The sequence below is a fragment of the Protopterus annectens genome, chromosome 11.part0, assembly GCF_019279795.1.
Source record: "Protopterus annectens isolate FY-2018-M chromosome 11.part0, PAN1.0, whole genome shotgun sequence".
In the NCBI taxonomy this organism is placed as follows: Eukaryota; Metazoa; Chordata; order Ceratodontiformes; family Protopteridae; genus Protopterus; species Protopterus annectens.
In genome coordinates, this window is record NC_056745.1 from 456,313,387 (window position 1) to 456,327,979 (window position 14,593).

The 14,593-nt window shown below is 42.9% G+C and overlaps 1 protein-coding gene across 3 annotated transcripts in view; it reads left to right on the forward strand.

Annotated features, from left to right (window-relative positions):
• PPP1R12A (protein phosphatase 1 regulatory subunit 12A) overlaps positions 1 to 14,593 on the forward strand; it is a 2,492,399-nt gene that overhangs the window by 2,019,949 nt on the left and 457,857 nt on the right. For all 3 annotated transcript variants that reach the window (XM_044087956.1, XM_044087957.1, XM_044087958.1), the window contains exon 21: positions 9,699 to 9,828. In XM_044087956.1, the coding sequence (XP_043943891.1) occupies positions 9,699 to 9,828 (130 nt within the window). The remainder of the gene's footprint in view (positions 1 to 9,698; positions 9,829 to 14,593) is intronic.

Consider the following 14,593-nt stretch of genomic DNA (forward strand, 5'->3'; position numbering starts at 1 on the left):
CCATAGTGATCCTCATTGCTCCAGGTCTGCCTCTGCAAGTTTGGTTTCTCCTGTTAAGGCATCATCTGAAGAAGCACTCATGGCTTCTAGAGCCACAAAGGGATTGCTTGTCTCAACCTTCCAGGCAGCCTCACCTGGACCTTCTCAATCACAAGTTAACCATGTGGTTTCTTCAGCTCGCCTAATGTCCAAGTACACTTCCTTATCTCAGAATGTTAATTTGCATTCTTACAGCTTCTCAGAAAGAATATACCCACAAGTTTTATTGAGTAAAGGGAAACATTTTGCTGTCTGGGCAGCCAGTTTATGTACTGATCCTTTCACCGCTTCTATGGCCTGACATTTTAGTTTCTTAGGCTGCAGTCAAGCCACAATTGAAGTCCAGCTGGCTGCCATTTCTAGTTACTGTAGTGAGTTAGAAAGAGTTGTTTTCTGCCAGCTTTGTCTGTGCAACTGAAATTTCTATCCTAGATAGCCTTGTTTTTGTTGCCAGTTACTTCAGCAGGGAGGGTTTCTGAATTGCAAGCTTTCTTTTAAAGTCATGCCTGCTTAAGTGGTCATAAGGATAGGGTATATCTCTGCACAAATCCTTCCTTCCTTCTTTCCCAGAGTTGCATCCTAATCTAACTTGAACCAACCTATTCGCTTGCCAGTTGTCTTCCATCCAAGCCATGCCAACAAAGGAGAATACACTCTGTACACTCTAAATTTCCCAGACAAATGGGATTTTATCTGCATAGAATTTAAATCCATGTGAAAGGATTCTCAGCTTTTTTCTCTCTCTCTCAAAAATGGGGAGGGTCTCCAAAGTGTTTGTCCAGATGGCTGTTTGATTGCATTTCCTTTGTATATACGTCACACAAGACTTTCCCATCCAGACTAAAAGCTTATTCAGCAAGGTCCATTTGCACTTCCATAGCCTTCTTAAAGAATTCCTCATTGAATGAACTTTGTGTTGTGACAGCTTGGCCTATATTGCACACCTTTACCAAACGTTGTAAGTTAGCTATCATATAGCCAGATGTCCTCCTATTCATATGCTGCTGTATCCATAACATCAGAGAGTTTGCCTCTGGTGAACTCTCGTACATCCGGCCATTATACAAAAGATAAATGCTACCGCTTCAGTGCGTGCAATGTCCCATGTCTCACTTTTGGACATTGTTCGTAAACAAACATCTAGTATAAAGCGGACGCACCTTCTTCAGAACTTCTCTCCCGCCTGTGTGACTGCTAGCTCCGGTCATTGTTTTTTGGAAATAGTGACTTTGCACCATCCGACTTTGCATAAGTACTCCATAGAGGTTTTTATTATTTACGTGCTACTGCTTTGGGTTCATGTCAGATAGGAAGGGCAAATGTAGGTGTAGAAGGCAAATTCCACATAAGGACTCTCATGACCAATGCCTGTTTTGCTTAGGCCAGGAACACAACCATACCACCTGTGGTATTTGTCAGGCCTTTGTCCCCAAAACCCTTAGAAGCCACTTAGCAGCATTGAAAATCTACCTAGAGAATCAGAGGCTTAAACTGTTAGCTTCTCCTATGGATCAGATGTCTGGTTCCTTGGACGAGCCTTCAGTCAAGAAGGCGAAAAAGTCTAGGCCTGAACCGACTGCTGCACCTTCCACTCCAGCCGTACCTCTCGAGGTCGGTGAAGGCCCAGAGTCCGAGCCAGTGTCCTCGGATCTTCCTTTTGCAGATAGTCTGGAGGAAGCTGGTACAACACCCAAAGTCACGTCCCAGAGGGATTTGCAGGTGTCCGATTTGGTCGCCAAGGGGGAACCTAGGCTCATAATTTCCAAGGGTCTGTGTGGGGTCTGTCACATTACTGTGTGAGAAGATATAGCCTCTGATCTTGTGGAGTGCTGTCTGGCATCCAGCCCTCCTACCCTTCATCATTATCTTAGAGCCTTCACCATCAGTCTCACATAAAAAGAGAAAAAATGTATTTCTCATCCTCTGTCTACCCTTTCCGTCGAGCAGCCCAAGGCCTTCTAAACGCCTTTCTAGCTTTGTCAGGCCCCGACTCTGACCCAGATGCCTTCGGCATCTACCCCTAAGGGACCTGCTCCTGATGTCTACTCTAGAGAAGAGGATTCATCTGATGAGGAGTCTCTCAGTTATTATTTTCAAATTGCGTCTCCTGTGGGATATGCCTCCCCAGGAGAGGACTTTACCTTTGGTGAGACCATTACACAAATGCAAAATTTCTTCAAGTGGGACAGCTATCAGGTCACCAAGACCCAAAAGAGATGATATGAACTCCTCCAATTAGAGTCTCTTAGCCCTTCCGCTATGTACCCCCTGTACACCCTGCTTTCCTGGATGCTTCAAAAATCCTGATTCACAGCTCCCTGCATCCAAACGCCAAGATAGATTCTATAAGGTCCCTGATGAAGCAAAATTCCCATACAAAGCCCCATCCACAGACCCTTCAGTTATTACTGTGGCTGCTGATAAAACTTCTAAATTACTTCTGTCCACCTCTCTACTGCCATCAGATAAAGAGAGCAGACTGATGGAGTGTCTAGGGGAAAAAAGTATACACCTCTGCCACCTTAGCAGTAAGAGCCATCAACTATCAAACACACATGGCCAAATACTCTTTGGCTCTGATGGCACATGTGATCAAACAGTTGGGGGAGCTCCCCTGCCAAGGCCAGAATATCCACTCTTTTGAATTCCTGCACCCGAGTAACCAAGCACTCCATTAAGTGCAGATACGATGCAGTAGAAACTTCATCCAGGGCTGCCACCTCTGGATCAGTCGTCAGGAGATGCTCTTGGGTAAGGTTACAGCTCCTCCTTGATGACATAAAGTCTAAACCCCTGGATGCTCCTCTAGACTATAAGGACTTATTTGGTACAGCTGCTGCTGACCTCTCCAAGGCCCTCCAAACTAAAGGCAAGGAAATGCAGGAACTGAGACATATTTTTGTCTCTCCAGTCCCACGTTTTCAAAGGAATTGCCCTGCCAAAACTTCCTTTGTGAGGACCTCAGCTAGGAAAATGCCAGCTAAGACCAGAAAGGACCACAGGAAGCAGCTCCCTTCTAGGTCTGTTCCCTCCACTCCTTCATCCAAACAGTCCTTTCAGGGGAAGCCTGGTAGCCTGTGGCTACCAGGCTCTTCACCTAGACATCCCTCTTTCCATGTGCCGCGCCCTCTCCCTCCCCACTTACCCGCAGGTTACCCTGGACTCTTAGGTCCTATCTGTCATACAGCAGGGGTACTTCATGACTTGGGAGGCCAGACCTACTCCCAAAGGTATTCCTCAACCCTCCCCCCCTCCCCACAAGACCAACTATCATTCTTCCCTCCAGTCCTGCAGGAACTTCTCACTCAGGAAGTCCCTTCACTTGCAAGAGGAAAGGGGTTTTATTCAAGAATTTTCCTGGTCCCCAGAAAGAAAGGTCTCTGGAGGCCTATCCTGGATCTATCGCACCTCAATACCTTCCTCTCGGTTCCCTCCTTTTGGATGCTTTCTCTCCCTACCCTTCTGCCCCTGATCCTTCCACAGGCCTTCTTAGTATCTTTGGATATAAAGGTTACCTACTTACACAATCCCAATACATCTACTCTTCAGAAAATGTCTACACTTCTCAGTGGATTCTGCACATTTTCAGTTCTGTGCTTTACCATTTGATCTATCTACGACCCCAAGAGTATTTACAAAATGTCTGGCTCCAGTCATGGCCTTTGCCAGGACAAAGGGCATACAACTTTTCCCCTACCTCAACAACATCCTCATTCAAACTGCATCAAATTCCATGGCCTTACAACACCTGGACTTCACCATCTCCCTCTTAACAGATTTGGGATGTACCATAAACCTCAAAAAATCATCCCTGATACCCTCATAGGATCTGGTGTTTCTGGAATGTCCTATTTTGACAAGGGAGATGATGGCCTGCCTTCCCCCAGAAAAAAAATGTGATGCTCACTTCTTACTTCAGGGAAATTCTTCCTCTCAAAGCCATCTCAGCCAGGGAATTCTTCAGAATCCTAGGATTCATGGCCTCGACCATCCCATGGTACCTCTGGCAAGGCTTCATATGAGGAAATTCCAGTGGTACTTGCAAGCTATCTGGAAGCAACACCTACATCCCCTAGAGTTCATGATCCCCATGCTTCCATGCCTAGTCAGGGAACTGAATTGGTGGATAACCCAGATTCAGTCAAATCCTGGGCTGCCCTTACAACCAGTGCCCCCCCAACCAGGATCTCTTTACAGATGCATCAAACACAGGTTGGGGTGCAACCTTAGGAGAATGGAGAGCGAGGAATATATGGACCCTCACTCAACAGAAAGACCACATCAATATCAAGGAAATGAGAGCCTTGATACTGGCCTTGATTATCTTCAAGGATCAGCTTTTACCAGGCACTCTGAGGTGGTGCACAGACAGTACCATGGTGCTGTGGTACATCATCAAGCAGAGGGGGGCAAGGTCCTAACTCCTGTGCAGGCTAGGGAAGTCACCCTAGAAAAACAAATCCTCCTCCAAGGTATACATCCCTTCTACAGACAGTGTGATTGCAGATTGATTAAGTAGAACCATGACCCTGGAACATGAATAGATGATGAACAGGGACTTGTTTCTGGACCTGGTCCATCGTTGGGGTATTCCAGATGTGGATCTCTTTGCCTCCCCCATGAACAGACAGCTCCCAACCTTCTGTTCCCTTGCACCATGGAAGGGGGGGTGGATGTATGCTTATGCATTCCCCCCTTCCCTCTCCTACAGAGTCCTACTGAAAATTCAGAAGTTACAGCCTCAAATCTTGCTGGTGACTCCCTATTGGCCAAGGTAGCATTGGTTCCCCCTATTGCTACATCTTGCCAAGGGCAATCACCACAAGCTAGCCCAATGAATGGACCTGCTCACACAAGAGAATGGAACACTCTTACACCCCCAACTGTCCACACTGAATCTTACACTGTGGATGATACAGCGCTGATTACATTCAGACACTTCTATACAGAGGACGTGCCTCAGGTTTTGCAGGAGGCCGGGAAACCAACTACCAGGAAATTTTACCTGTCTAAGCGGAAGAGATTTTTTATGTGGTGTCAGAAAAACAACTCTCAGCCACTGATGGCAGAGCTCCCAGTGGTCTTGTCTTACCTGTGTGACCTAATGAAGTCTGGACTATCCTACTCCATTAAAACCCATTTGTCTCCCATCTCGGCATGCCTCCCCCTGGTACCACCTTTGGCTTCAAGGTTGGAAGTCAAGCTCTTTTTGAAAAGGGCATTACATCTCAGGCCCCCTAGGAAGCCCATTCTGCCTCCTTGGGATCTAAATGTTTTAGAAAAATTGAAGCTCCCACCCTTTGAATCAGCCAAAGACTGCTCCCTCCAACACTGCACTTGTAAAACAATACTGTTGGTGGCCATCACTTCAGTTAGAAGGGTTTTATGGTCTCTCCCCTTTCACTGTCTTCCGCAAGGACAGAGCATGTTTAAGTACTAACCCAACCTTCATGCCTAAAGTTGTCAGTGAGCCAGGCTATCAACCTGCCAACCTTTTTCCCCTCTCTACAAATCTCAGCAGAGAGGATACTTTACTCCTTAGATGTACACAGCTCGGATATTATTTGGCCAAGACTAAACCCAAACGCAAGTCTGATAGGCTGTTCATCTCATACCACCCAAGAACCCTGGGGCACCTTGTTTCCAAGCAAACCATATCCTCTTGGATATCTAAAACCATCTCCTGCTGTTGCACAACCCATGCTAGGTCACACCCCTCTCCTGTAAAGGGAGACTCCACTAGGGCAGTGTCCTCCTCAGGGGCATTCTTTAAAAGTTTGGACACAGCTGCTTTTCTTGAAACAACTACATGGTCCTCTGTACCTACATTCACTAAGTACTTCAAATTGGACATTGTCTCTAGAGCCAGAGGAGGATTTGCCAGAGCCATCCTTTATGGGTTTGTGGAAAGTGCTTCTGGTCCTCCACCCTTTTCTTAGGACAGCAGCTGTTGCACTCTCCCTGATGTTGTGGATACAGCAGCATATGAATAGAAGGACATAGTATTGTGTATGCACTTAACATAACTTTAGATGTCCTTCTCTTCCATATACTGCTTAATAGTTTCCCACCCAGCCTTCCCCCCTCACACTTGGCTGTCTCCTGGAGTACCCACTCCATAGCTGCTGATTCCGGCGGCATTCAGTTCTGAAGAAGGTGCGTGCTGACATTCGCTTTATACCCAATGTTCATTTATGACGTCCAAAACAGACTTGGGACGTCGCGTGCACCCTAGCGGTAGCATTTAACTTTTGTATAATGGACAGATGTACGAGAGTTCACCAGAGGCAAAAACTCCCTGATGTTATACTTTCCTGGGCTTGTTTTGAGACCTTGATCGTTAAGTCTTCTACTTATCCTGGGTGGAATCATGACAGCTTGTGACTGTCTTTAGTCAGACTGGACAATTGGACAGAGTGGATGGTAGGAATATGGTAGTTATGTAGTTACCATAATGCATGATCCTCTCATCCAGGTAATTTAGAACAGCACTGATGAAGTCTTTCTAGAGATAAAAGCACTTAACTGAGTACAATTCAAATCATTATTGGTTTAAATTATTTTTCTTCAAATGGTAATTTTTTTAATGTTTGCTTGTTTCTGTATCACTGGCTGGACTTTAGTTTGTCTTACTTAGCATTGTAGTCTTCCATAGAAATTGCAGTGTGTGTGACAGTCTGATCAAAGTTAGGTTTGGTCCCATAAATCTGTTCGTTTTCCTGTCTCAAGATGCTAGCATCAAGTCTAGCTAATGATGCTGGACCTACCCTCATTGGTATTCAAATCATTGCCTGAAATTTTCAGTGCAGTATTTTTGTTCTGTATTAGTGGCTGTGAATGACACTGCATCTGCAAGGACTTGCTGTTGTTTTTTCAGCAAAGTAACGGTAAGTCCAAATCATAATCTCATTTTCCATCTTTCATAGGGCTACTTTTTATCAGACGCATTCTGTAGTTGGGGATTATCACCTGCTACCAATGAGAGAGCTAAAAAAAGAAGTTGGGTTTTCCAGACATATGGAATTTGTTTGAACATCCAAGCTACATAAGTAAATTAACTCAGAGGGAGAGAGAAAGAGAGAGTCTAAACTTTAACAGTACAATGGTTTCCATAGAGATGAATATTGCTGAAAAACTGCCGTAAAGTTGATGCTGTAGTAAATTGGATGCTACTACAAAAGTCTCAAACGAAGGTAACTGAAGACTTTTCTACTGCTGCCTGTCCTTCCCCTTTACCTCTGGGAAGCAGATGTCATCACCATGTAGCAGTATGGGAGTCATTTAGCTCAGAGAATTGTATATTATGAATTATATGCTAAGGCTGATTGATTTCATTAGATATTCCGTACATCTGTTTTGCTCACTCTCACATTGTATTCAGGTTGTTTTAATTTTGATATAGCAGTAACTATAAAAGACAGTACAGCAGATCCCAAGCTAGCAGAAAGAGCCAACCATTTTTTCTAGAATGTTTCTATTGTCCAAAGAAAGACATGATGTGCAGACCATTGTTGGTGGTTTCAGAGCTAAATTTGTCCAGCCATGAAATTTAGGGTGGTTTGCCTTGTATGTAAAGGAATTTCTTTAATAGCAACCCCAGGTATGAATGGTGCATATTCTGTATTTTCTTGCAAGACCCATTCACATGACTTGTTTGCAGTTTCAAATAGTTCATTCCTCTTCGGACTTTGAAACTCTGCATTTTGTCTGCTGTCATTCTTGGGAATATGTACCCGTTTAGCTCTGTTGTTTGCTTACTTCAGGAAACATTAAAAGTATTACTTTTTTCTTGTGTACATGATTTTGCTTCATACTCTGGAAGTGCTAGTAGAGCAGTGTCACCAAGATCATAACCCTGTTGCAGTTCTTGGGCATTGTCATAAATTTCAGGAATTTTTCTGTTACAGTAGCTTTGCTTGGAAGCACTTGGGACTCCTTTCTGGTGGAAGTCTTCATAATAAAAGAGCAGCATATGGAAATTAAAAATGTCTTGAGAAAGATTTTTGTCTAACCTGTAGTTGTAGAAAGACATTATCCCAAGGCTCTGGGTTACATGTAATCATGCTTTCTCACAATTCTTTATGCAAGATTCCGCTGTGGCTGACGTGCAAGATTCCACTGTGGCTGACGTGCGTATTGGAAACCATTTGGACTCCTGTGTGTGCACACTGAAAATGAATCTAGTCTTGGTATCAATAGTTTAGCAGAGAGGATGCTATTGATGCATTCTACTGTAACTGTTTAGGTTGTACTCCAGGGGCTTCCTTCAAGGATCTTTTAATGCAAGGTTTGATAGCAGTTTTGGTGGGAGCATCTTCAGTTTAAGCTTTCAGCTAACACAGCTCTGTACTCTGTTGTGCTATGCTGCTGAGCAAGCTATCCAGTACATCTTCCAAGAAAAGACTGCAACAAGTTCCAGTGATTCACACAACATCTGGGCCAAGACTTCTGATTGCTGGAGTGCCTGTGACCCACTTCCCAAGAACCAGCTTGGTATTAGTGCTGTTTTGCTCCTTGCGAGAGAATGAGCAGAAAGACATATATTCCAAACTAGAGAGGCCATCACTAGTAGTACCCAGTAGTAGTTGTCAGTGCTCCACTACTTACTAATCTTCATTCCTCCCTAAAAGCTAAACTTGATGCTTGCTGTAACAAAATTGCCAAATTCGCTACTAAAGCTAAACACTATACCTATCACTGTACAGCACTTCACTCTCTGAACTGGCTTGAACTTCTTCACTACTTGCAACTAACAACTGCACACATCTTTAAACCATTAGACTGCCCTACTCTTAGCCAGACTTTACTACCATCCAAGTAGACCACTCAGATCTGGAAATCGGCACCAGTAGTACAGCAACCAAACCTGCCAGCGGGTCAGCTTCTATTTTCTTGTTCATTTGGCAAAGTATGGAATGCCGTACCACTAACTAACAGGACTACTCAAAATCTGTCCACTTTCAAAACCTGTCTGAGATTACCTATCTTACTTAAAAAAATCTGCTACTGAGTATAGAGCAGTCTAAACACTTGACTGTCTGGATTATAATGACTTTCAGATTTGTACTTTGTGACTTTCCTGGCCTTGAAGAAGTTTGAGTTTAGCCCTTCTGTATTGCCAGTATGCATGCACATGAACTTTGAACTGATGTGTGACCTTGTAAGAACTCCTCATAAAGATTTCAGTATTCTTCCTTTTTAATTTTATGCTTTCTATCACTGTTGTTCACACTTTCCATGGCAGAATTGCCTGAGAGTACGATATTCCTTGCTTTGTTAAGGTGCTGTTGCAAGCAGTCCTTTCACTTCACGAGTTTTGAATTCTTCAGAAGCTTTTAAAGAACTTGTTTCAGATTGGTATTTTCTTTGTTTCTATAGCATTTTAACTATTTAGGTTAATTTTTCTCTGCAGAACTTCTGTCACAATCTATTAGACAATGCTATGTATATTTATTGTGCTGTTAGGAACAGGAGTGAAGGGAGATGGCTGACAGAATAAATTTTAGCTAGGACTTCACAAATGCGGTGTACCATATTTTTTCAACATATTCGTCAAGGTAGTCTGTAATATGGGATGTTTTTTAACTGTAATAAAACAACTGTATATTCACTTGCTCAGAATAACAGCTTGCAGTAATTTCAGTTTTTATTCTTTTCAGAATAGAGACAGGATCTTCTAGCACTTCATCTAATGATCGTTACGGTCGTACTAGCTCCTACAGCTACACAGATGGTAGGAAACCATTTTCTACTGGTCTAGAAAAGAAAGATTCTACCGACTATAAAAAGGTAAGCAAATTAAAGTTTTTGAATGTATTGACCTTTATTATTGCCTTTTGTATTATTATTGCCTTTTGTATGACAGTGTTAGGAAAGTGCATAGACAAAATAAAAAAGAAAGCAAGTAAATTCCATATACAGTGTACCAGTGTGCACACACATGGTACATAAAAGGTTTTATGAGTTGATGCAGATGGATTCTCCTAAACCTTCTGCTCTTCCTCCTGTTTGGCTGCCTTGTTGGATGCATTTTCCATTGCTTCTAAGGTTTCAGACTCTCAGCCCTCTGCTTCCAAGGCACCTGATAATTTCTGTAGGGTGCCTGAGGGCTGTAAATATTTGTACAAGTGTCCTTTTTGTTTATTCCTCTGTGTGGTGTCTTTAGCTTCTGATAAGCCCTCTAAGTTGCTTCCTTCTCCCAAGTTACTGCCCTCTGATAAAGACAGCAGGACCATGGAAGGGCTAGGCAAGAAGGTTTATACCTCTGCTACCTTGGCTTTCAGGGCTGTTATCAGACCCATATGTCCAATTTTTTATTGGCTCTTCTATCCCAGGCCTGTCAGGTTATTTCTGATCTTCTAGACTCTGAGGGTGAAATCTCTGCCCTTTCCATGTTAGGGACTTCCTCCCAGGTGGCTCGTCATTTCCATCAAGTGTAGTTTTGATGCAGCAGATGCTTCTTCTCAGGCTGCTGCTTTTGGGTCATTGATGAGAGGTGGTGTTTGCTTCGGCTTCAACCTTTGACTGATGATGATAAGGCTAAGTTGATGGATGCCCCTCTTGATAACAAACACTTATTGGTGAAGCTGATGCTGCTATGTTCAAGTTCCTTCAAGATAAGGGCAAGGCTTTACAGGAACTTAAACGTGTTTTTTTTTCTCCTGTGCCTAAATTTCAGAGAAACTATCCCAATAAGCCAGTCTTGGTTTGCAGGCAATCTTGCCCTCCTCCTAAGGGTAAAAAGGTTAACAAGCAGGTTTCTCCTGATAAGGCTACTCAGATTTCTGTGCCTCAGAAGTCTCCTTTTCCAAATAAACCAGGTGCTGTCTGACTATCCAGTTCTTCCCAGCCACTTTCTTCTTCCTCTCTGCCTCTTTCTTTTCCCATTTGGCTACAGATTACTCCAGATTCCTGGGTTCTGTCTGTTAGTCACCAGGGGTATTTCATGGTTTGGAAATTACTTCCCTTTTATGGGTATTCCACACCCCACTCAGGAGCAACTCTTCAAGAGGTGCCTGTGTCCCAAAGAGGGAAGGGGGTTTTATGCCAGGATGTTTCCAGTACTCAGAAAAGAAGGTACTTGGAGGACAGTTCTAGATCTCTCTCAACTACTTTTCTGAATGTGGCCTCCTTTCGAATGTTGTTTCTTCAGACTTTGTTCCCTCTTTTGCTTCCTCGGGCTTATATTGTGTCTCTGGATCCTCAAGGATGCTTATCTCCATATCCCAATCCATCCCCTTTTCAGGATGTTCTTACATTTCTCTGTAGCTTCCTGGCATTTTCAGTTTTCTGCTTTACCCTTTGACCTTTCTACTGCCCTAAGGGAATTCACCAAATACCTCACTTCTGTGATTGCTTTTTGCAGGCTTCAGATGATCCAAGTTTTTCTTTACTTGGACAACCTCCTGTTTCAGGCATCCTCTCCAGATGCCCTGTTGTGTAAAATCTTCATTTTGCCATTTCCTTTCTGCAAAGCCTGGGGTTCACTTTAAACTTCAAAAAGTCTTTTCTGACTCCCTGCCAAGATCATGTTTTTCTTGGCTAGGCTTACAAGGGCCTCAGGCCAGTAGCCTGATACCTTCCTATGATCCTGTGCATAGACAACTCAGATTTTATTTGGATAAGACTAAAGCTATTAGGAAAACTGATAAGCTTCTTGTTTCCCAGGTCCTTACGATTAGCTGTATCCAAGCAAACTATTTCTTCTTGGGTCTCAAAAGCTGTTCCTCCTTTTTGTTATTCCTTTCATGGTAAGAGCCTTTCTTATTCTGGTAGGGCTCATTCTACTAGAGCTGTGGCTTCTTCTGGTGCTTTTTTCAAGGGTTTGGATACTAACTCTATTCTTGAGGCAGTTACCTGGACTTCCATGCATATGTTTGCCAAGCAGTACAAGTTGGATGGAATCCCCAGAGCTAGAGGTGCTTTTGCTTGAACAATCCTTCATGGTTTCCTAGAGGGCTCTGCTGGTCTTTCCTCCTTCCAGGTTTCTTTCTGAGCTTTGGCACTCTCCCTAAATACTGCAACAGTGAAATGGAAGGACATAGTACAGTTGTGTAAAATCTTACAATAACTGTAGATATCGTTCTCTTGTGTGTTGCAGTATTCACTCCCTCATTCCTCTCCCTGGTTCAGTTGTCTTCTGGATGTGCTGGTTACCTTTTTTTTCCCCCTTGAACTGGCATTTCTGCTGGGGCTTTTAGTTCTGCGGATGGCATATCTGGATGTCACTTTTATGCCTTACATTATGTGATGATCGTACATGTGACGTACGGTATACTTTAAAGCAAAGTAAGGCTCTGGTATACTGACCGGACATTGGGCCGCCCTTGGCAAGGGATCCCTAATGTAATGAGTACTGAAACAGTGAAGAGAGGGACATATGTCGTTACTGTAAGATTTTGCACAACTGTACTTGTGCTGTCATGAAGTCTGAAACTCAAATGCCTGTCATTATTTAGTGAATTCAGTCCTCACTGATTTGCCACAGAAAGCCAGAAAACCACAAATTTTATGAGGAACAGACCAAAATAGGAGGCAAAAATCTGGGCATTCTAAGAAAATCTAGACAGTTGAGAGGCGAAGGAAATACTGAATTAAGTCAAGGGTTTAGGGGGTCACTCAGCCCCAAGAAGCAATGGGAGGTTCCAGATGTTCTAAGGTGCATTTTTGATTTTTTCCAACCTTTTGATTAAATAATGCCCTTTGCAAAAATAGACACAAAATAACAGTATCTGCTCTTCAACTTTGCTTTTTACTACATCCTTTCAGCAGACCCTAAGTGGTCAAGAGTGCACTTCAATAAATGTGAAAAAGTAACCAAATTAAGCCAGGGATCTGGAAGTTGCTAGACCCCAGAAACCATGGGTTTATAGAAGCTTTGGGTGCATTTTAGAGATGTCTTCTAACCTTTTGATCAATCCATGCACTAAAGAAAAACCACGAGTGACAAATTGTCTTTCTTTCTTTTAAGGAAATAAGTCATGTCTGATAAAATAGCAATTCACAATAAACTTAGTAGAAAAATGGTTGCAAGGATACATATATCTGGTCTGGGAATAGTGCCTACCTCCGTAGCTCCACCCAAAAAAGGATAATCACCTTCTGTGTATCCCTCTAGTGTTCAGTTGGGGTGAAGGGCCAAATAGCTATATTCATATATTTCCGATAGCTGCTGTCAAAACTTATATGCAACATGGCTCCTCATCCCTTCCCCCAAGACATACACCTTCTGTGTACTATTGTGATGTCAATCTGTGAAAAAGTGAAAGAACAGATAAAAAAAAGTAACTTATTTCAAGCTACTGCTGTCAAACGTAGGACAGTATGCTTCCACACCACTCCTCCCACCCCACCAAAAAAAAAAGCACCTGTGCATCTCATGTTTGTCACGAAAGTGAAAAAAAAATATTGTCACTGTAACTATTTAAAACAGTGATAGATATATACGGAACAGGAGTAAAAGTAAGGATGCAAATGACATAAAAATAGTTAGTCCCAGATGTAAAATCCACAAAGTTTATTTCAGGCAAATGGCAAACGGATAAGCACTTTCGCTATTTTAGCTTCTAACATAGCGAAAGCGCTTATCCGTTTGCTATTTGCCTGAAATAAACTTTGTGGATTTTACATCTGGGATTAACTATTTTTATGTCATTTGCATCCTTACTTTCACTCCTGTTCCGTATATATCTATCTTTATTTATTCTTGCTTTTTGGAGCAGGAGTGTTAACTGGTGAAGCGGCAGTCATTTGTTTTATTATATTTAAAACAATGAGTGAGAAGCTCACTGAAAAACCAATCAGTAAAAACAAAATGAAAACTCCAGCAAAGCTAGAAATTCAAATGAGTGACCTCCCAAACCTCTTGTATCAGAGGTACATGGGATATATGCAAATGAGCCTTATGAACATCAGGTGTTAATGCTAATTGGCGATTCTGAATGCCCATGACTTGTTTCGTTGTTTTACTGGAAAATTTCAGACCAGTAAAGCCAAACCCCACTAGCTATGGATATGCATATTTCAGCCTTGTTATGACCTCGTCAGCACAACACAAGCAGTGTGTTTGGCTAAGCATTAGAAACACAGGGCTTTTATACCCAACTGATCTCCATTATCATTAGGGTCACTGCAAAAATATCCCAAACAACAAACTAAAACAATGAGTGAGAAGGTCACTAAAAAAAACAAAAAGTTTGGGAGGTCACTCATTGGAAGTTGTAGCTTTGCTGCACCCCCCACACACCCCCCCACTTCAATATTCTAACTCGGAGATCGCACAAACACACACAAGGCAAACACACACCCACACAGTACAGTCCCTCACACACCACAGTCACAACACACACACACACACACACACACACACACACACACACACAGTTACCTATAGCAGAACACGAAAAGCGCCAATTCAAGCTCCCTTGACATACGGCTTTTGAATTTTGCGCTTTTCAGTGTTCTGCGCTTTCGTTGTTTTCGTCTCTGCGTTCTGGATTTCGATTTTCTGGTCTTTCGTCCAACTCAAGTAGACCTGTGTGTGTGGGGGTTTTTT